The sequence below is a fragment of the Camelus ferus genome, chromosome 2, assembly GCF_009834535.1.
Source record: "Camelus ferus isolate YT-003-E chromosome 2, BCGSAC_Cfer_1.0, whole genome shotgun sequence".
NCBI lineage: Eukaryota > Metazoa > Chordata > Mammalia > Artiodactyla > Camelidae > Camelus > Camelus ferus.
In genome coordinates, this window is record NC_045697.1 from 48,041,106 (window position 1) to 48,062,615 (window position 21,510).

A 21,510-nucleotide genomic window follows, 5' to 3' on the forward strand; every position below is an offset into this window, starting at 1 on the left:
AAGTCTTTTCTTTTATGGTTAGTGTATCATCTTATGTCTTATTAAAAATCCTACTCTACCCCAGCTCAGAAATATGTTTTCCTATATTATCTCCTAAAAGTTGTAAAGTTTTTCTCTAATTCTAATTAATTCTTGCATTCATTTGGAATTGTTTTTTTAGTATGGTACAAGGAGTCTAATTTTGAGAGGAATCTAATCTTGTTTTTTCCCTGTGAATAACCAATAGTCTCAGCATCATTTAATGAATAGTTTTCCTTTTCCCACTGATAAGAAAAGTCACCTCTCTCATATAGTAGCTACATATAGGCCTGTTTTGGGACCTCCATTCTCTATGCCTGGTAGTCAGTTTATCTAACCTTGCATTAATTACTACATTGTCATAATGATGGCTTTATATTAAGATTTGATATCTTGTTTAGGAAGCCCTCTTACATTTTTCTTTTGCAGTGTCTTGGCACCTTGGGTGCCTTGAATCTTCCTCATGCATAAGACATAGCTTCTTAAGTTTCACAAAAAATGCTGTTAGGAGTTGCTTTGAATGTTTGGATCAATTTAAGAAGAGTCAACATCTTGGTTACATTGAATCTTCCTACTCATGAATTTGGGCATTCTGTTATTTAGATCTTATTTAATGTCTTTGAATAAAACTTAATAACTTTTATAACTTTCTGCACACCGGTTGGGCACATATTTTGTTAGATTTGTTTCTAGATACCTTATAAGTTTTTTGTTTCATTTATAAGTCATGTCTCTTTTATTTTTAAAGTTGTTTTTTCCTGCCTATTTGCTGCTGGGGTATACAAATTACCATTAAGAAAAAAATGAAGATCTTATACTAAGCCTTTTTGGCTAAATTCTCATTTTTCCTAAAAATTTGTCTACAGATTCTTTAGGTTTTATGTGCAGATAATCATTTCATCTACTGATAGAGACTTTGTTTCTCCTTTGAAATTCTAATGTATTTAATTTCTTTTCCTTATTTTAATGTATTGACTAAGATGTTTAGTACAGTATTGAATTGAAGCATTAATACTGGACATGCTTCTATTCCCAATTTTAAAGGAAATGCTTCTAATATTTTTCCATTAGGAATATTTGCTCTATATTTTTGGTAATTTTGGGGGGGGTTTCCTAGAAATTTCCTTCAATTTCTACTTTGCTAATTCTCATTCAACTGCTGAAAATTATTAAATGCTTTTCTTCATCTTTTGAGGTGATTTCATTGTTTTCTCATTTCATAGGCTGAAGTGATAAATTATATGTAAGCATTTTTTTCCCAATTTGAACCACACTTGGCATTCCTGAGATAAACCCAACTAGGTGCTTTTATACACTGCTGGATTTATTTTGATATTTGTCAAGAATTGTGAAGCCTCTTAGATTTTATGCTTACAAGCAAATAAGTTAGGCAATTATTGTTTGTTGTGTAGTAGTAGAAGACATGAGACTCCAGGGTCAGACATAGAACATTACCACTCAAGCAGCAAGGGGGGCCCAGAAACATTCTGTGTACACAAGTGAGTTTGCATTATGATTGAGTAATCCAAGTCCAAGGGTCCAGCACTTTTCAAGCAAGCAACAAATATAGTAGCAAGCTTCAAAAAGCCAGTCTTGATTCCCCAGGGGGACAAAGAGTTTCATGGTAGTATCGCTCTGGTTGCCTTGACCTATTTAGTTGTCTGTATATCTAACTGCAGAAATTGCCCAGTACCAAAAGACAGAATTTGTTACACTCACAAAGAATGAGGAAAACAAGCGAAGTGTAGGGACCCTGACAGACTGTCTTTCCCAACAACTTTTTAAAGGAATTTTTCATAGATGTTCATGAATAAGATGGGCCTGTGTTTTTACAGTTCTTACTCAGTTCTCTCAAAGGGTTTGTGTAAGATGGAAATAATCTTTCTTGAAATTTTGATAGAATAAGACTATAAAACCGTCATTGACTGCTATTTTCTTTGTGGAAAATATGTAACTACTACCTCAATATATTTGAGTTGTAGGAACTATTGAGTCTTTCTAATTGTTAATGAGTCAGTTTTGTAGGACCATATCTGTAGTATTGGAATTTTTCAGCCTTTTAAACTTTGCAAATTTGTGTGCATAAAGTTGTTCATAATATTCTCCTGATATATTTTTAGACTCTGTTTAGTTTATAGCTCTCTTACCCCTTTCTTCATTTGTGAGATTATTTGTGCCTTCTATCTTTTTTTTTTTTCTGATTTAGTCTCCCCAGAGATTTGTCAGTTATGTTGTTTTCAGTGAATCAGTGATGGCTTTTATTTTTTAAAAACTGGTTTGTTTCTGTTTATTCTGTTTTGTCTTGATTTGTTATATATTTTTTCTTTTTTTAAGTTGAATATATGGCTTATTTATATTTGGATTTCCTTATTTTCAAATATAAGCATTTAAGAATATAAATTTGTCTATTTGGCAATTTTTTTGGTATCCCACAATTTTAATATGAAATATTTTCATTATTGTTTTGGCTTAAGTATTTAATATAGGTTATCATATCTTTGACTCATCAGTTTTTTAAAATTTCCATGCATGTGTGATTTTAAATTTAGCTTTTTTTTATTGTTAGCTTTAAACTTAATTGCAATACAGCCAGTTAAGGTAGTCTATATGATCCAGTTCTTTTACGCTTGTTGATTCTTGCTTTTTGGCCTAGCATGTGATCAATTTTTGTAAGTTTTTTTATTGCATCTGAAAGGAATATTGTTTCTCTGATTGTTGAGTACATATTTATATATTTCTCCCTTATATCAAATTCATCATTTGTGTTCTTCAGATTTTCTGTATCTTTAGGAATTTTCGACTGTTCTTTTAATAATTAAGGTATTTATGCTAAAATTTCCATTAAAAAGGTGGTTTTGTTCATTTCCCCATGTAGTTCAGTCAGCTTTTGCTTTATATACGTTGAGATTATTTTATTAGGTATATCAGCTATGCCCATATATTGCTGTACCTTCTGGGTAAATTGAACTTGAAGTTTAGCTTGTGAGCCTCTTGTTAATAAGTTTTTGTCTTATGGTCTATGTTGTCTAACAGCTATGCAAGTTTTCTTTTGGTTAATGTTTGTCTAATATATCTTTCTCATTTGTTTACTTTCAACCTTTCAGTATACTTATACTTAGGTGTATAGCTTATAAATAGTATATAACTGGACTTTATTTTTAATCCAGTCTGACTTTATTTTGTTTTCAGTGTGTGGGTTCAGACCAGTTGCCTTATCTCTATTGCAATTATTGATATTTTTATGTTGTTACCATCCTACTTTTTGATTCCATTCTTTGTGACTTTTCTCTCTTTTTGCCTTTCTAAAAGTAGATTTTTCTTTCCCCTTGCTTGTTCCTCAATGTGTATGCTTTCTATCAACTGGTCACTCTTGAAATTGTACCTTGAATATATTTTTATTAAATTTTTAGCAACTTTTTTTTAACTAAACTATATGTATGTAGTGAAATTGACCTCTTTGTTGATAGACATTCACATTTGGTGAATATTGTCAGATGTATGCAGTTGCATAACCACTACCACAATTGGAAAATAGAACTATTCTATCATCCTCCAGAATTCATTCATCAACACCTTTCCCCCAGTCTCAGCACTTGGGAGCTACTTTTCCAGAATGTCATACATGGAAACACATAGTATAGAGCTATTTGAATCTGGATTCTTTCATTTAGCATAATTATTTGAGGTTCATCCATATTGTTGCATATGTCAGCAGATCATTTCTCTTGGTGAGTAGTATTCCATTGTGTGGATAGACCATTGATTTTTATCTGTTCACAAGTTGAAGGGTATTTGGGTTGTTTCCAGTTATTACTGATTAGGAATAAAGACACTGTAAATACTTGAATAGATTTTTGTGTGAATTAAGTTTTTACTTTCCTTGAGTAAATACCTAGGAGTGGAACTGCCAGGTGGTGTGGTAAATGTATGTTAAGCAGTCTGGCAGTTTCTTATTAAGTTTATCTGGCTGATAAGCCACCATAGTGCATTTATCATTTTGTATTCTTAACCAAAAATATGAGAGAGTTTTAGTTGCTGTGCATCCTCATCAGCACTTGGTATTATCAATTTTTTTTATTTTTGTCATTCTAATAGGATATAGTAATATCTCGTGGTGTAAATTGTCATTTCTCTGATGAATAATTATACTTTTCATGTGTTTATTTGCTATCTGTGTATCTTCCCTGGTGAGGTGAAGTGTTTATTCACATCTTTTGCCTAGTTTTATTATTGAATTGCTTTTTTCTAAGTAGTGAAATTTGAGAGTTCATTATATATTCTGGATTCAAGTCCTTTTTAAAGTAAGTGTTTTGCAAATATTTTCTCCCAACCTGTGGCTTGTATGTTTATTTTCTTTACAAGGCCTTTTGAAGAACAATTTTCCATTTCGATGAAGTCCCATTTAACACTTATTTTTGTGTATGGATTATGTCTTTGGTGTCACATCTAAGGAATATTTGCCTCACCCAAGTACATGAAGATTTTCTTCTAGAAATTTTATGGTTAAATTTTACGTATAGATCTGTGGTCTGTTTTGAGTTGATTTTTGTGTATATCCTGCAAAGTTTGTTCTTTTGCATATGCACATCCAGTCAGCTGGACTGCCTTGTCCTTTGCTTCCTACTTGTACGTAGCCTTAAGGTCAGACAGTAGGGAGAGCTTAGGCTGTTTCTAGGTCTTTCCTAAACCTGTGCATAGGCATCTATGTATGTAAGACCTTCTAGAGTCCCAGGAATATGTCGGGGCTTTTCAAAGCCTCTGTTGACATCTCATTCCCAGGCTTCCCCTTTTAAGCTTTTTGGTTAGTCTCTTGTTTGCCTCAGTTGTTTCAATGATGTCAGGCACCCACAAATTTAAAATATTTGGCAGTAATAGTTTCCTCAAACATCCCCCAAACCTCTACCTCTCTCCTTGAGGAAAAAGTCTCTTAGCACTAGGCAAGAGTGAAGGAACCACCACACAGGTTAGATAATGACCAGTGTTTGGGAACAAGGCTTTGGGATCACTCCAGCTCAGTTTTGGTTGCTCCTGTGGCTGCCAAGCTGCCCTGGCAATGAGGGACGAGGAGAAATCAAAACTCCACAAATCATTGTCCTTTTTTCTTGAATAAACACTCCCTGAGTTGCTGCGATTATTTAGTTAATTTCTAGAGTTCTGAAATAGCTGAGTTTGCAATTTTTACTGGCTTTTGTTTTTATTTTTGTTACTGCTTTTATGGAGGGGCAGAGTTTTGGATGTCTTTTACTTCACTATTTTTGCTGAGTTTTTCTATCCATTTCCTTTTGAGTGAGTTCTGGTCATTTCTGTCTTTCAAGGAATGTATTTCTTCTCAGTTGTTGAGTTTATGGACATAAATTTTTCTTAGTATTATCTGTCCTTTTAATGTCTCCAGGGCTGGTCTCCCTTTCATTCTTGATATTTATAATTTGTGGTTTTTTGTCCTGGTTAAAGAGAGGTTTGTCAATTTTTTTTACCTTTTTCAAAGTACCATCTTTTGAGTTCAGTAGTAATCTATTATTTTTCTGTTTTAAATTTTATAGATTTCAACTCTTTATTAGTTCCTTCCTTTTTGGTTTCTTTGTGGGCATAGTTGCCCTTCTTTTTTAAGATTCTTAATATGGAAGTTAGATCACTGCTTTTGATTTTTCTTTTCTAATATAAGCACTTAATGCTATAAATTTTCCTCTAACCACTGATTTAGCTGTATCCTACAAATTTTGATAATACATTTTCATTTTAATTGAATTAAAACATTACAAAATACCTTGTGACTCCTTCTTTAATCTATGGATTATTTAGAAGTATGGTATTTAATTTCAAAATATTTGGCTATTTTCCAGGTACCTATCTGTTGTTGATCATTAGGTTTATTTTGTTATGGTTAAATAGTAAGCTCTGTATGATTTTAATTCTTTTAAATGTTATAATATAGTTTGTTTTCTGGCCCAGAATATGTATGGCTTTTCTTGGTGAATATTCATCTGTACTGGGAAAGAATGTATATTTTCCTGTATTTGAATAGAGTATTGTATAGATACAAGTTAGCTGACAGCGTTGTTTGAGTCTTCTTCATCTTCATCAATTTTCTATCTACTTTTATGTTGGTAACTGATAGAGCAGTGTTAAAAAGTCTCACATACTATCTTGCAACTCTTTAGAGATACCATTCCATTGTATTGTAGCTTCTGTTGTTGCTCATGAATTTTGTTGGCATTCTCATGTTTTTTCTTTTGAAGTAATTTGTCCTTTTTCCCTATCTGGTTTTAAAGTCTTCTGTTTGCCATTGGCATTCTCTAATTTGCAGTACAGTATAAACTGAAAGTTTTTATAAACTTTGTGTATGTTGTGCTACTTGTATCAGTTTATTTAATTTTTTAAAATTAGGTTTTGAAAGTTTGCAACCTTTTTCTTTTCAAATATTGCCTCTTCTCATTTCTTCCCTCTCTCTAATCTCTCCTTCTGGCAAGGAGTTAATCTGGGTTTACTATTTATGGTAGGTGTGTCAGAATCCAGAATTTCTTCTAGTGTCCTTGTTTTTATCTTCTCTGTTATCCTTGGGTTTTCCTAGAAACTCTTTAAATAAGATCTGAAGCTTGAAGTTCTTGTAGCTCTAATGCTCTGTTATACACGAGCTCTGCTGATGTGGTGGTGACGTATGGAAGGAGAGGAAGAGTCCTCTAGTCCTGTGGTTAGGTCTCAATCTTTCAGCGAGCCTGAGCTGGGTGACCCCACTGCCCACACACATCAGCCTAGCGGGGGCTGGAGTGGGATACTTCTCTTATCCCAGGTTGATTAGGGTTTGGTAAAATCCCACTCAGTTATACTCTGGTTAAACAGTTTCCCTCGTGGGCAGAATTTGTTTTGGGAAGGCATTACTTTCTCTTCTACCTGCCAGAAGCATAAGGGAATTTTTCTGCTGTCTTTATAGTGAGAACCTGGTAGGATTCTTGGGGGTAAAACTCAGGAAAGTGTGGGGATCTCTAAGAATGGGTCCACTCTAGTTTTTAACTCTCAAGCTAATCTTCTCTGAGCCTCCAGCAATTTGTCAAATACGACTTAAAAGTGCTCCGACTCATACTGGTTCCAGTTCTGGGCTTCTGCTCCCGCTAGGCTGTGTCTCTCTGATCCGCCTGCTTGTGTTCAGGACAGCAGTTTGCCCTGTGATTTCAGTTGTGAGGATGGGAATGTCTCTATATATTGGTCCAGAAACCAAAGTACTGTTCTCTCTTTCTAGAGCTCCAATTTAACGTATATTAAGATTTCTTGTTTCTAACTCGAGTTAGAACAAGAACATCACTGTCTGATGTTTTACATCTTTTTGATGCTCAGTGATGTATTTTGGATCATTTCATTAAATATATTTCTTCTGTTTACTTGTCTTATTTTCAGCTGTGTAATCTACTGCTTAAGTCAATCATCATGGTTTTCCCCCTAGTACTTTGAGTTATAATCGCATACAGTAAAATGCATAAATATTTAAGTATGTAGCTTGACTAATTTTGACAAAAGTATACATCTGTGGAATCACTAGCTTGCTCAAGACAAAGAACTTCTCCGTCACCCCAGGAAGTTTCCTTTTCCCACTTTCAAGTCAGTTGGAAGCTGCCAACCAGATTTTCACCAAAGTTGTACTGTTTTACACACCTCCACCAGCAATTTCTGAGAGTACCATTCTTTTTAACCACTTTGTTGGTCAGTGTTTTTTAACTTTAGTTGTTCTAGGTGGTGTGTGTTGCATTGAAGATTTTCTCTGTTTTAACTGTTAGAATCTTCATTTCTGGAAGTTCCACAGTTTTTGTTTTTTCAACTCGTGTTTACTAGACTATTTTTACATGATTGTTTTAACAAACACTGCTTTTATTTCTTAAGGGAATATGTAGTCGAGGGAATACATAGATTTAACTGTCACTTATTTTTTTTGATATTTGATAAATCTGTACTCTTAGTATTCAGATACTGCTGATCACTATCATAAAAAATTCTAATTTTCTTCTCAGATTTAAGTAACTCATCTTGGTTATGATAGGTTTTCTTTTCACTTGAAATATCTTCCTTTTCTCCATATGTAATATAAAAATTCCAACTAGGAAGATCCTCCTTTTTTGTATTACTCATTCTTTCTCATACAAGGCTATTTTTCTTCTAGTTAGAATATTTTCTTCAAAGATAAATATAGAACCTATAGGATTACTTCAAGATGCCAACTCGTGATACTACTCCAGACTTGACCAAGATTAGTGTATATATATATGTGTGTGTAAGTGTACAATGTACGTACACAACAAACCCAGATTATAGATATACAGTATAGACAGTGAAATCTGCAAAGAATTCCTTTGACGTTTTTCTTTATGACTACCTTAACAAAAAGAGTATTTAATTCATATGATTTCTTTAAATTTATGTAACATTAAATACAGTAAAATTAACTTTAGAAAATTAGTATTTTGTTTTATAGAGTACTTTTGTCTTGTCTTCCCACTGTAAGTCTTACAGATTTTATTTTTGTCATCTTCTTTAGGCAATCCTTTATCACAGGATATTCTCAATTTATACCAGGACCCAGATGGAACCCGAAAGCTACTGAACTTCATGCTTGACAATCTTGCAGGTAATTATTAATGACAAAACAGTAAACTCTATAGATATAACTGTTAACTAGTATATATCCTGTTGCTTAAGAGCATCTGGCCATTTTTTATAACTGCCTATAGGTTTGAAGTTCCTGCCATTAGTATATCCCATGGTGGTGGGACATTCTTATTGTCACATACTGAGTGCTTTCTATTTACCAAGCAATATGTTAGGGACTTTAGTTACATTATCTTGTTGAATCTTTCTAATAACCCAAGAGGTAGGAATTTTTACTGGCATTGTATGGATGCATATTCTGAAATGCAGAGAATAAAGTAATTTACCCAGGTACAGCTAACTAATGCGGAGGCTATGAACCCAACATTGTCTTGGTCTTAATTACAAAGATACATAGTTATCAATTGTTTGAATTCATTACTGATGTGGAACCCACACACTGTGTACATTTTTCATGAATGAAATGACTTGTTTGATTCACCACACATTTGTAGAAATTTTGCAAGCAGGATTTTAATTAAGAACACCAGATTTATCTGACTAAAATAGTTGTATTCCAGATGGAAATTTTTTTTATATAAGAAGGCTATTAAATTATTCAACTTAAAAACTTTATTTTTTTATTTTTTTGCTTAAGCACTCAAAATACAGGTAGAAGTATGGAGATGCTACTGAATTCTGAGTGTTTTTTTTGTTTTTTGGGGTTTTTTTTTTGAATAATGCCTTACTAAAATACAATATCCTGAAACAGCTAGAGAAATCTAGATTCCAGCATAGAGGCCATTATCACAGTATTTTGGCTGGACTCTTTTCAGTTCTATCATAGAAGACACCTACCTATGTAGAAAAAAATTTAAAAAGTAGTGTTAATTTTGTTTTACCTTATTGTAAGTCTTACTATTTTTTAAATTTTGGCTAAAAAGACTAAAAGTTGATTGATGAGAGAGAGACAACAAACTTATTAGGAAGTCCTTTTAGTAAGAAATTAAGACTGTTTGGCCCTTTAAGCTTAACAAAGCATGTATATGTTATTTCCTTCTTGTTTTAAAATTTAGTATCTCTCTTGTCTGTGTGGGTATAGCCAGTTGACCCAGCCATATGGCATGTGTGGTGTGTGTGTGTGATTTTTAAGTTCTTCATGTGCTTTAGATATAAGCTGTTTGCTGGTGCACATGTTGCAAATACCTTTTCCCGTGCTCTTGTTGCTTTTTCACTCTCTTAATTTGTCTCTTGATGAACAGAAAAATATTTAACATACTATGATGCTTATTGATCTTTTCTGTTATGGTACTGCTTTTGTCTTCTTTTTAAGAATTTTTCCTTACCTCAAGCTTAAGAATGCATTCTCCTATATTATTACTTAAAACCCCCATTTTACTTGCAACATTTAGAGCTGTAAGCTTCCTGAAATTGTTATTTGTGTAACATAGGATTCAATTTTCATAGCTCTTCTAAATGTATATTAAATTGATCCTGAGCCATTTATTGAAGACTGTCCTTTCATTATTGTTTTTTTGTGCCAACTTTGTCGTGAATCATCAGTGTTTGTATAGATTATTTCTAGATTCTCTGTTCTCTCTCTAGTCTTTGTGGCCATGTAACACTGTCGTTAATTATGGTAACTTTATAAAATGTTTTGAAATCCAGTAGAGTAAGTCTTTCCCCCTTGAGTCTTGGCTAGTTTTGGCCCCATGCTTCTTTTGCCTTGTATTTTCATTACAGTTGTTACAATCAGCTTTTCAAATTTCTCCCTTCTCCTAAGTGTAAGGATTTTCATTGAGATACAATTGACCCTTGAACAACATAGGTTTGCACTGCACAAATCCACTTGTACATGGATTTTTTTCCCCAGTGACTATGTACTACACTATTATAGGATCCATGTTTGGTTGAATCTGCAGATGTGGAGCCATGGATATGGAGTGCTGGCTGTAAAGTTATATGGGAATCTTCAACTGTAGCGGGGGTTAGGTCTCCACTGTGTTGTTCAGGGGTCAACTGTATACTGAATCTTTAGATCACTTTGGAAAGAGTTGACATGTTAACAACACTGGGTGTTTTCTAATCTAACAATGTAGAATATTCTTTCATTTATTGTGCCTTGTCCAGTTTCTCTGAATATTGAGTTTTAGATTTCTGGGTAGTGGTCTTGTGCATTTTTTATTACATTTATTCTAGGTATTGCTTTTTGATGCTTTTGTATTCTTTTTGAAAATACACATTATCTTAATGGTTACTGCTGGTTTGTGGAGTACAGTAGAATTTTGTATACTTGCTGGTATTCCGTCATCTTGCTGAATACTTGCTAATAAATACATGTTCAGCCACTTTGCTCAACTCTTCTTAATCCTAATGCATTTTAATGTCAATTTATACAATGATCTCATCTGCAAATAATGGTACCTTTATTATTCTTTTTCTGATTTTTTTATCTTTTGTTTCTCTTTCTTGCTTTATTGCACCTGGTGACCCCACCAGTAAAATGATAACCAAAAGTGGTGATAATGAGCATCTTTGTCTGATTTCAAAAGCTTTTAATGTTTATGATTAAGTATGATATTCACTGTAGTTTTTATATAGATAACTTTAATCAGATTAAGGAAGTTTTATCTATTCCTGGTTTGCTAGGAGAGTTCTTATTTTTTAATATGGATTAGTGTTGAATTTTATCAAATGCTTTTTCTCTAATGAGATGAATATATAGTTTTTGTCCTTTATTCTGTTAATTTAGTAATTGCATTGATTGCTTTTCATGTTATACTGTCTTTGCATTCCTGGAATAAGCCCAAATTGGTTGTAATATATTATCCTTTTTATATATATCCCTGTGTTTAGCTTGCTAATATTTTACTTAGGATTTTTTGCATGTGTGTTTGAGTGAGATTGCTAGTAGTTTTCCTTTCTTCAATAGCTTTGTCAAGTTTTTTTTTTTTTTAACATTTTTTATTGATTTATAATCATTTTACAATGTGTCAAATTCCAGTGTTCAGCACAATTTTTCAGTTATTCATGGACATATACACACTCATTGTCACATTTTTTTCTCTGTGAGTTATCATAACATTTTTGTCAAGTTTTAACATAAAGGTTATACTGGCCTCATGAGCCTCATGAAAGTTACTGGAAATTATTTTCTAATTTTCTATTATTTGGAAGAGTTTCTCTAAGATTGGTGTTCTTTCTTAATTGTTTGGTAGAGTATATCTGACCCTGGGGTTTCTTTGTAGGAAGTTTCAGTTACTGATTTAATTTCTTTAATAACTGTAATACTTTTCTGATTTTCCATTTCTCTATCAGTTTCTGAAAGTTTTGCTGATTTGGTAATTTGCATATTTTATCTAAATCTTCAAATTTATTGATATACAGTTCAAAATATCTTTTTATGATGTTTTAATGTCCATTTAATATATAATGATGTACTCTTTTCCATTCCAGATATTAGTTATTTGTGTTGCCTCTGTTTCATGACTAGATTTGCTCAGGGATTTATCAGTATTTTCTTTAAAGAAAAGAACCAATTTTTAGCTTTGTTGGTCATCTCTATTATATGTTTTTCCCCCCAATATCAGTAATTTCTTATCTTTATTTGTTCCTTCTGGTTTCTTTGGGTTTCATTTGCTGCTTTTCCCCCCAATTCAAGATAAACACCTCAGTCGTTCACTTTTAGATTTCCTTTTTTTTTTTTGGTCTGATGTAATCATCAATAAATCTCCCTTTAAATATGGCTTGTAGCTGCATCCCACAAGTTTTAATTTGTATAATTTTCTTTATCATTCAGTTCAGCATATTTTCTAGTAGCTCTCATTTCTTCTTTGATAAGTCATTTAGAAGTTTCTTTGTTTTTAGGGGAATTTTTCTAGTTTTCTTTGTTGTTGATTCCTAGCTTAATTCCAGTGTGGTCAGAGAGTATGCTTTAATTGACTTAAATTTTTAAAATGTGTTATTACCTAACACATGCTTACGTTTTGTGAATGGTTAAATATGTAGTTAAAAAGAATGTTGGGTGGGAAGGGACAGAATGGAATTTCAAACTTCATAGATACTGACAGGCATATGTAGAGTGGATAAACAGGATTATACTGTATAGCACAGAGAAATATATACAGGATCTTGTGGTAGCTCACAACGAAAAAAAAAGGTGACAATGAAAGTATGTATGTTCATGTATAGCTGAATAATTGTGCTCTATGTGGGAATTTGACACAACATTGTAAAATGACTATAACTCAATAAAAAAATGTTTAAAAAAAAAGAATGTTCATTCTGTGGTTGTTTGATGCAGCATTCTATGTGTATTAAAGTTTATTAATTGTTTTAATGTGTTATATATACTTAGTGATTACTTTTTTATTCACTACTGATAGGGCTATGTTAAAGTGTCCCACTTTGTAGATTTGTTTATTCTTGTAGCTCTTACAGCTTTTAATTGTATATATTGAGGGTGTATTTTCATGTGTTTTTTCTTTCTAATTATTTGAAACTTTTTTCATTATGCTGTTCTTATTACTTTGATATTAATATAACTTCATGAAAAAAGATAGTTGTATGAGTTCTGTTTTGTTTGAATTTGCACTGTATATCTTTCTCTGGTTTTTTTATGTTAAACCTTTCTTTATTCCTTTTTTTTTTTTTAAGTATTTCCTTCTGTCTGCTCTGGGTTAATTTTGTTCTTTTTGTTTGAAGTAAAAATATATATTGTTGATGTGAAAGCTTTCCTCTTGTTTAATGTGAGTATGTAGCACTATATACTATGTATTTTCCCTCTCAGAACTCCTTTAGCAGCATTCCATACATTTTGATATGTTGTATTTTAATCTGTTCAATATATATTTTAAAATTTCCTTTGAATCTTCCTCTTTTTTCATGGATTATTTAGAAACGTCTTACTTCATTTCCTGTTGTCTGTTAGTAACTTTTTATTTGATTCCAGTTTGGGACGTGTTGGGAAACATTCTGTATTATTTCCATTTTTTAAAATTTACTGAGGTTTGTTTTATTGTTTATCTTGCTAAATATCATATGAGTGCTTGAAAAAAGTACATATTCTGCAGTTGTTGGGTAGAGTATTCTGTAACTTTAAATTAGATCATATTGGTTGTTGGTGGTATTTAATTCTTTTTTTTTTTGTAACTTTCTATCTAGTAGTCTTATTAAATGCTGATATTACAGTGCTGAAATTGCCAGCCGTGATTGTGGATTTGTGTATTTCTTCTTTCAGCTTTGTCAGGTTTTGCTTCATGCATTTTAAAGTTGTGTTGTTTGGTGTATACATATTTAGGATTGCTGCATCTTCTTGGTGGATTGATCTTTTCATCCTTATGTAATGATCTTCTTTGTTCCTAGTATCATCTTTGCTCTTAAGTTTACTTTGTCTTATATTAATATAACCACTCTACTTATTTTTTGTTTAATGTTAGCATGGTGTATTTTTTTTAAATCCTCTTAGTTTCAACTTTATGTTGTTGTATCTGAAGTGAATTTCTTGTATCAGCGTACAGTTGAGTTATGTGTCATGTTTTTTATCTACTCTGTGAAGTTTCCACTCTTTTAACTTGTATATTAGCCCATTTACATTTTAAAGTAATTATTGATATGTAGAACTTAAGTCAGCCATTTTATTACTTGTATTCTGTTTATTTCCTTTGTTTCTCCTTCATTTATCTTTTTTTGGTTTCTTGTGGATTAGTTAAACTTTTTTTTTAGGATTCCATCTTATTTTATATATCTGTTTTTGAGTATATTGTCTTGTATAGTTTTTTAGTGGTTAACTGAGATACGAAAATATACATACTTAGCACAGTCTATTGATAATGGTGTGTTATCACTTTAAGTGAGCTATTGATGTCCCACTTCTGTTTAAGCCCCTTCACCCTCCCTGCTTTTAAAATGTAATTGTCCCTACGATTTCCTCTGACTGCACTGAATACCACCACACAGATGTTACAGTTTCTGCTTCAGCCAGCAGATGTGATTTAAAAAGCTCATGTGAGCAAGGTTCATCTATTATGTTTACCCCTAATTTTACTCATTCCTTGTTCCTTCTGTTTCTTCTGCTGTTATTTTCTTTTTGTCTAGAGACCTTCCTTTAGCCACTTGTTTATGGGCAGGTCTGCTAGCAACAAAGTCTCTTAGTTTTCCTTTGATAACGTCTTTTTTTTCCCCTTGATTTTTGAAGGAAAGTTTTGCTGGACATAGAATTTAAGGTTGAAGTTTTCTTTTAGCACTTGAAAAATGTCGTATCACATCTTCTGGCCATCATGGTTTTAGGAAAGAAACCCATTGTTCCCCTTAAGACAATGTGTCATTTCTCTGGTATTTTTGAGATTCGTTGTCTTTAGTTTTCAGCAGTTTCATTACGATGTGACTTTGTATGGATTTCTTTGGATGTATTCTGTTTGAAGTTTGCTCATCTTCTTACACTTGTATGTTTATGTTGTTTACTAAATTTGGGGATTTTTAGTCTCTTAGAATTATCTTTAGAATACTCTTTAAGTCTACATTCTTTCTCCTCTCCTCCTGGAGTCTGATGATAAGAATCTTAGATCATTTGTTAATAGTCCCACAGGTCCCTCAAGCTCTGTCCTTTTTTTTTTTTTTTTTTTTTAGTTTTCTTTTTATTGTTCATATTGAGTAAATTAATTCTCCTGATTTGTTCCCAAATGCATTTGTTTTATCTTTTGTTATCTCTATTATTGTGCCCTTCCAGCGAGTTTTATCATTTTGGTTACTGAATTTATCAGTTTAATAATTTCTATTTGGTCTTTTAAAAAGTGTGTAACTTTTATTTCTTTGCTGGGGTTTTCTATATCTTCGTTTGTTTTTTAGAGAATTTGTAATTAGTTTTGAAGCAGCTCTGTGATGACTGCATTGAAATTTCTGTCAGATAATTTCAGTGTATGAATCATCTCTGTGTTGTCTGTTGGTAGTTTTTTCTCACTTAAGTTGTGATTTTCCTGGTCTTTGGTATAATCTGTGATTTTCACTTGTGCCCTGGATATTTTGAATATTAGGAGACTCGACCATTTTAAAATCTCAGTAGCAGGCAACTACCCATTTTAGGATTAGCATGTGAGTTCTGCTTGCCCTTCCAGGATCTCAGGTAGAACCCCCACTGTGGGGAGACCAGGCCCAGTGCTGCTGGCTGCTGTGAGGTGTGGGGTGGGTTGGCTTTCTTGGGCTCTGTTGATGTTGCCCCTGCCACTGGGTGTGGTTTCCCACCTAGTCCCTGCTGGCCTTCTCCCTTTTCACTCCTTTGGCAAAAGAAATCAGGCTTTTCTTGCTACTCCCTACCACCCCTCTGGCCCCCACCCCAATTCCTGGTGGCTTCAAGGCTGGTTGTAGGGCTATCTAGAAGTTAGTGTGGCATGTATGGGATATAAAATGTGATAAACAACTGTTCTCCTGTTTCCAGGTATGATGCTAGAGACTTATGAAGATGCTAACTGCTGTCTCTTGTGTTCATTGTAATGAGAATAGACTTATCTTCAATTATGACCCAAATTCTGGTGCTTTGTCTAGGACCATACAGATTTTTCTATTAAGCAGTCTTTATTTTATTTGCTAGTTGCCCATATAACTCCATATTCCTGTCCTTTGTCATATCATTGGCCATGCAATTTCATCTTTGAAAAAAGTCAATTTTAAGTATATGTCACACATATTATTGTCCTTATAAAGATGGGTGTGTATCCTTGTAGACATTTCTGTAGACATTTACACACAAAAATTATACCAGCAAGTTTTATGGTATTTGTGTGTGTGTTTAAAATTTTTTTCTAATAAAATGTATCATTTTTATTAATATATCATTTTTTCTAATAAAATGTATCATTTTTATTATTTATCATTTATTTTTCTTTTTTTCACTCAGCAGTATTTCTTGTATACCTTTCCGCTTTAGCGTACATGTATCTTTTTTTTCTTTTAAACTGTAGCATAGACTTCTGTAAAGTGGATATTTGCCATTTACCATTGTTTTTGCTATTACAAACGATGGTGTAATGAATATCTATTTGAATGCTGCTTTAAGCAGATAGGGCTGACCCCAAGAAATAGAACTGCTGGCTCACAGGCACAAGAATGTTTTAAATTTTAAAAGGTGATGCCAATTTGTCCTCTCAGATAGCTCTACCAATTTGTATTCCCATCAGTTATACATTCAGGTATCTATTTCTTATTACCTTTACCAACCTTCGATATTATTAAACTTAAATTTTACTTTTTTGGTCAACCTGGATAAAGACCTGCTAACTCATCTTATAATTTTTCCTGGTTACTGGTGAGAGTGTATTTTCCTATGTTTTTGTTCTTTGATTATTTTGGAGAATACTGTACATTTTACTTACACTGATATATGGTGCTGTGTTAGTTAAAATGTATCAGTTAAGATTTGGAAATGACATCACCTTACTTGTTTTATTTTGATAATTTTCTTGCTTTCTTAATTTTTAACCATTTGCTAATAAGGATCCCAGCAGCTAGAAAGTTCTTTGTTTACTCTTCATTATGTTTATATAATTGGCTTTCCATTTTTGAGATAGTTGCCATGATTCTGGCTTGGTACCCCTAGCAGGCATGATTATTTTCCAGAATTCAGTGTGTTGAACCAGCTGGATGGTTTGTTTGTCATGTTATGATAACCTTCATTCCTTTCCCGGCAAGATATGGACTATGCAAAATAATGTTTATTTCACTTTGGGCAAAGTATGGCTCCTAAAACAGGCATCTTTTAGGTAGACTTTTTCCTGTACAATGTAGTTCTTATCTCTTGCTCTGCATTGACATTATAAAAGAGAGAAAGATTAAAATTAGGAAATGAAAGCTTCATTAGAAAATTTAATGTTTATTTTATTTGACTTTGGTCAAAATTTCTGTGACTGGATGAACATAGTGTTTTTGCTTTGGAAATACATTTCTTAGCCACTAATTCCCTGGGTAAATCTGTAGACTTGAATCAGATTGTCCTATAATTGCCAATGTTTTGAGAAGGGAGAAGAAAAAAGGGTAGTTAAATCTTAACTTAGTAAATTTTCTTTCATCTGATCGTTAGGTAGCATTTTGTCCCATGGTATTGATAATCATATCTGAGCAATTAATGTTTAACCAGTGCCACCTTTTTTCTGTACAATGTAGTTCTTACCTTTTGCTTTGTATTGATATTATAAAAGAAAGAAAGATTGAAATTAGGAAATGAAAGCCCCATTAGAAAGTTTAATAATTTTCATTATACATTCACTTTTTTTTTCTATTTCAAAAATGTTTGACTATTTTAGTTCATCAGTGTGTTGAAACTTCACATAGCTTTGATTTTCCAGTAGGGAACAAGGCTGGGTCAACACAGTTTACATGTATAATTAAGACATAAGGTTCTACTTAAGGTTTTAAATAAGTACTTTTCATAACTACTATGTAAGTAGAATTACTATTAATGAATTTCCTCATGTTCTTTTTGGTTATTAATTATGTGTTTTCTGCATAGCTCTTCGTCAACTTCTTTCACCTTCTAAATCGTCATTATATTTCAGTATTAGATTTTTAAATCAGTTTGTGGGTCATTATAGCTGAAGAGAAAACAAGTTGATTTGACGTTATAAAGTAAATGATACTGACTTTAGGAATACAAGAAGTCATGTTAAAAAAATTGTCTTTTCCAGTTCATCCAGAGCAGCTTCCTCCGAGGCCATGGATTACATTAAAAGAACGAGACCAAATTCTGCCATCAGGTAAATAGTTTTTCTTATTCTTTCTTGACTTTTTTCAGAAGTACTTGAAATGCCATTTGGGCTTTGTGATATAATTAGCAAGGCTTCGTGTTACCTCCCCTGAGTAGAAGAGTTTAAAAATACTGACGGATAAACTTAAAATCCATACTAAGGCTTATGTACAAGAATCTCTTATCTTTCACAATAATGCAGCTCTTGGTTTTAAAATTATTTCTTGTAATAGAGCTTTCTAAATGGCATCTTCACATAAGGTTGGGGGATTTAAGAAAAATGATAATGATGAATTTTCTTCTGAAAAATTTTAAACTACTTAGGCACTTAATCTTTCTTGCACATATAAACTGATAACACTTGTAGAAGGATAATTTAGACCAAGTCACATTTACTGTATTGAAAACAAAATATGATTCCAGGCCAAAAGTATAGAAATGATCTAGGGTGTAGTTTTGAGGAATTTAATGATATAATTTAACATTTCTAGGATTGTAGTAAGGTAGAAAATACAAACTTTTATCTCTTTGTGTGGACCAATGATGATTTGACATTTATAGGGCTTGTTACTGCTTATTAGATATTTTTTGATTGAGAATTCTACTTGAAATAGGAATTAATATTTCTCCAGATGCCTTCTTTTTAATCATGTCATATTTTTCATGACATGTAACTTTATTTTAAAATTAAAAATGAAAATTTATTATTTATGACGGTAAACTAATCACTGAATACTGATACTTAATATTTTTATTGAAGTATAATTGCTTACAATATTATATAAGTTACAGATGTATAATATAATGATTCACAAATTACTTAATGTTTAAAGGGCAAATTACAAGAATTTTTGTGTACTTTTTAAACAGTATAAAACCCTTCTGTTTGTGAGGCGTTTTTTTTTTTAAGGTAAAAAAAAAGACTCAAAAAAAGTCATTTGCTTTGGCATCAGGAAATGTGGGAAGTGTAACATCTTCATGGTTCTATTTAAGTTTTAAAAGCACTGAGAAATGTTAACATATATAGTACATTTCTCTATCTTCCAGAGGTAATAATTTTAAAACCACCACACCCTAGAGCCATAGTGTCAGCCCAAGTGGCAGGACGTTATTGTGAATAACACTTCTATTTTCAGGGTGCATATTGACTGTCTTAAAAGGAATGCCTAAGATTTTCTACAAAGCCTTAAGTTAGGCAGATTTTTGTTTAGCCTTCCTTCATGTGTAATTAATTAATTGTTCTCTTTCTGGCATTAAAATGGTATCAGAAGCACCATTTTCTAGTTCTTCACAGTAATCTGTTTTTGAGCATGAGTGAGCATAATCTTGAAGAAGAGCTTTCCTAGTATCGCATACCTACATTGCCATTAAGAAAAGGAACAATAGAAACACGTCTTCATTTGTTGTTGAATTCTCAGATAATGAATTCTTGGGTATTCCTTATTGAAAACCAGTATGGATTTTTCTTGGGATGTATGGTTTCCCCAATGTGTGTCTGTCCATTATAATCATCTGGGATGCTTTTTAAAAATATTAACACACAGACGCTAATATACTGACTTAATTAGTCCAGAGTAGGGTTTTTTAAGCTCTACAAAGTGATTCTAGTGGGCAGACAGGATAGAGAATTAGTGATTAAAATCAGGGCTTTTCAAACTGATATTTGTATACATATGAATCACCTGGGGATTTGTTAAATTGCAGGTTCTGATTCAGTAAGTCTTTGTGAGGCTGGAAATTCTGCATTTCTGTGTTCCAGGGTGATAACTGATACTGCTGGTACTTAGAGCACACTTCTGAGTAGCAGGCATACAAGCTGCGTTCTCATAATCGTTTACTCATAGTCCTTTTATAGTTCAAAGCATTTTAAAATAAGAACCTAATGAGCATTTGATTTGGTAAAAAGGATTCTCTTGTAACTAAATTTTGTCAGTCCCTATTCTGACTCAGAGCAGTAAGAGGCCCAAAAAAGTATTATGTATGGGTATTTTGTTTAATACACATTAATACAATTAGAGCCTTTTAATGAGAAAGAAGCGAAAAAAAAGTTTACTTTTGTTCCATTTTTATGTCAAATTACATGCAAAAAATAGCATTCTGATTTAAAATTTAAATTTTTATTTATTAAAATGTCCTAAAAACTCAAATATAAACTATTAGTCTAATTGTGGTAAAAGAACTTTGGTGTGATGGACTCCAGTGAAATTTTTGTAGTTACTGTTTAAGAGAATCTTGCCCAAGGCATTTCACAGTGATGATATTTGGGGTATGTTTGTGTGCCATGTGTGCTTTTGTAGGTGTATACATGATATTGCTTTAGAAAAGATTGCCTAATTTTCTCCCTTTTGTCTGTTGTTTGTTCTCCCACTTCTTCAGCATCATTCACGGTTATGTGTTACAATGTGTTATGTGATAAATACGCCACCCGGCAGCTATATGGCTATTGCCCATCCTGGGCATTAAACTGGGAATACAGGAAAAAGGGAATTATGGAAGAAATTGTTAACTGTGACGCAGATATCATTAGTCTTCAGGTAACACTACAGAAATTAAATTGTCTTTAACTTAAAGGTGAACCTAAAAAGAATAGATCTTAACTTCTGGAAGATTCTGGGTTTGAAGCAAAACTCAAAGGAATTATTTTCTCACCTCTTTAGAAAGAGGGCAGTTTTAATAGGCACTCAAGATACAGCTACACTGAAACTATTTTGCTAAGTGCAGCCATCCCATCCACTTACTTACTTTATTCTTCAGTGAAAACAATCTGACTTCCTGGGAAATAATAAGAAGTAGAATCTTCCAAAATTAAATTTTCTTCAAAACACTGAGCACTGACAGAGAATTGGGGAGGAGGAGGCGAAGAGAAGTAGTCTTGTTGTAGTTACTTAATTGTCCTCCTTTTGATTCAGCGTCTGTAGTCCTAACAGCCCCACTCTCTTGAAAGTATAGTTTGATAAAAACATCATAGTTTAAAAAATATTTTCTTATTATAAAAGTAATACTGTATTATAAAGTGTTCATTCTAGAGAAGTTGAACATTTTGAAAAACCCTAACCCCATATCCCAAAGGTAGTTGCTGTGTTAAAACTTCTGAAGTATTTCTTGTATGCATGTTTTTTAAATTCATTTCCCTATTTATTTACAGATAAATTTTCAAAATAAGAGACCACATCATACTGTTGATGTGT

General features: G+C 32.6%; 1 protein-coding gene across 5 annotated transcripts in view; it reads left to right on the forward strand.

Moving 5' to 3' along the window:
- Positions 1-21,510, forward strand: part of CNOT6L (CCR4-NOT transcription complex subunit 6 like) — a 92,279-nt gene that overhangs the window by 44,814 nt on the left and 25,955 nt on the right. For all 5 annotated transcript variants that reach the window (XM_032457369.1, XM_032457376.1, XM_032457357.1 and 2 more), the window contains 3 exons: positions 8,540-8,629; positions 18,264-18,332; positions 20,699-20,856. In XM_032457369.1, coding sequence (XP_032313260.1) covers positions 8,540-8,629; positions 18,264-18,332; positions 20,699-20,856 — 317 coding nt within the window. The remainder of the gene's footprint in view (positions 1-8,539; positions 8,630-18,263; positions 18,333-20,698; positions 20,857-21,510) is intronic.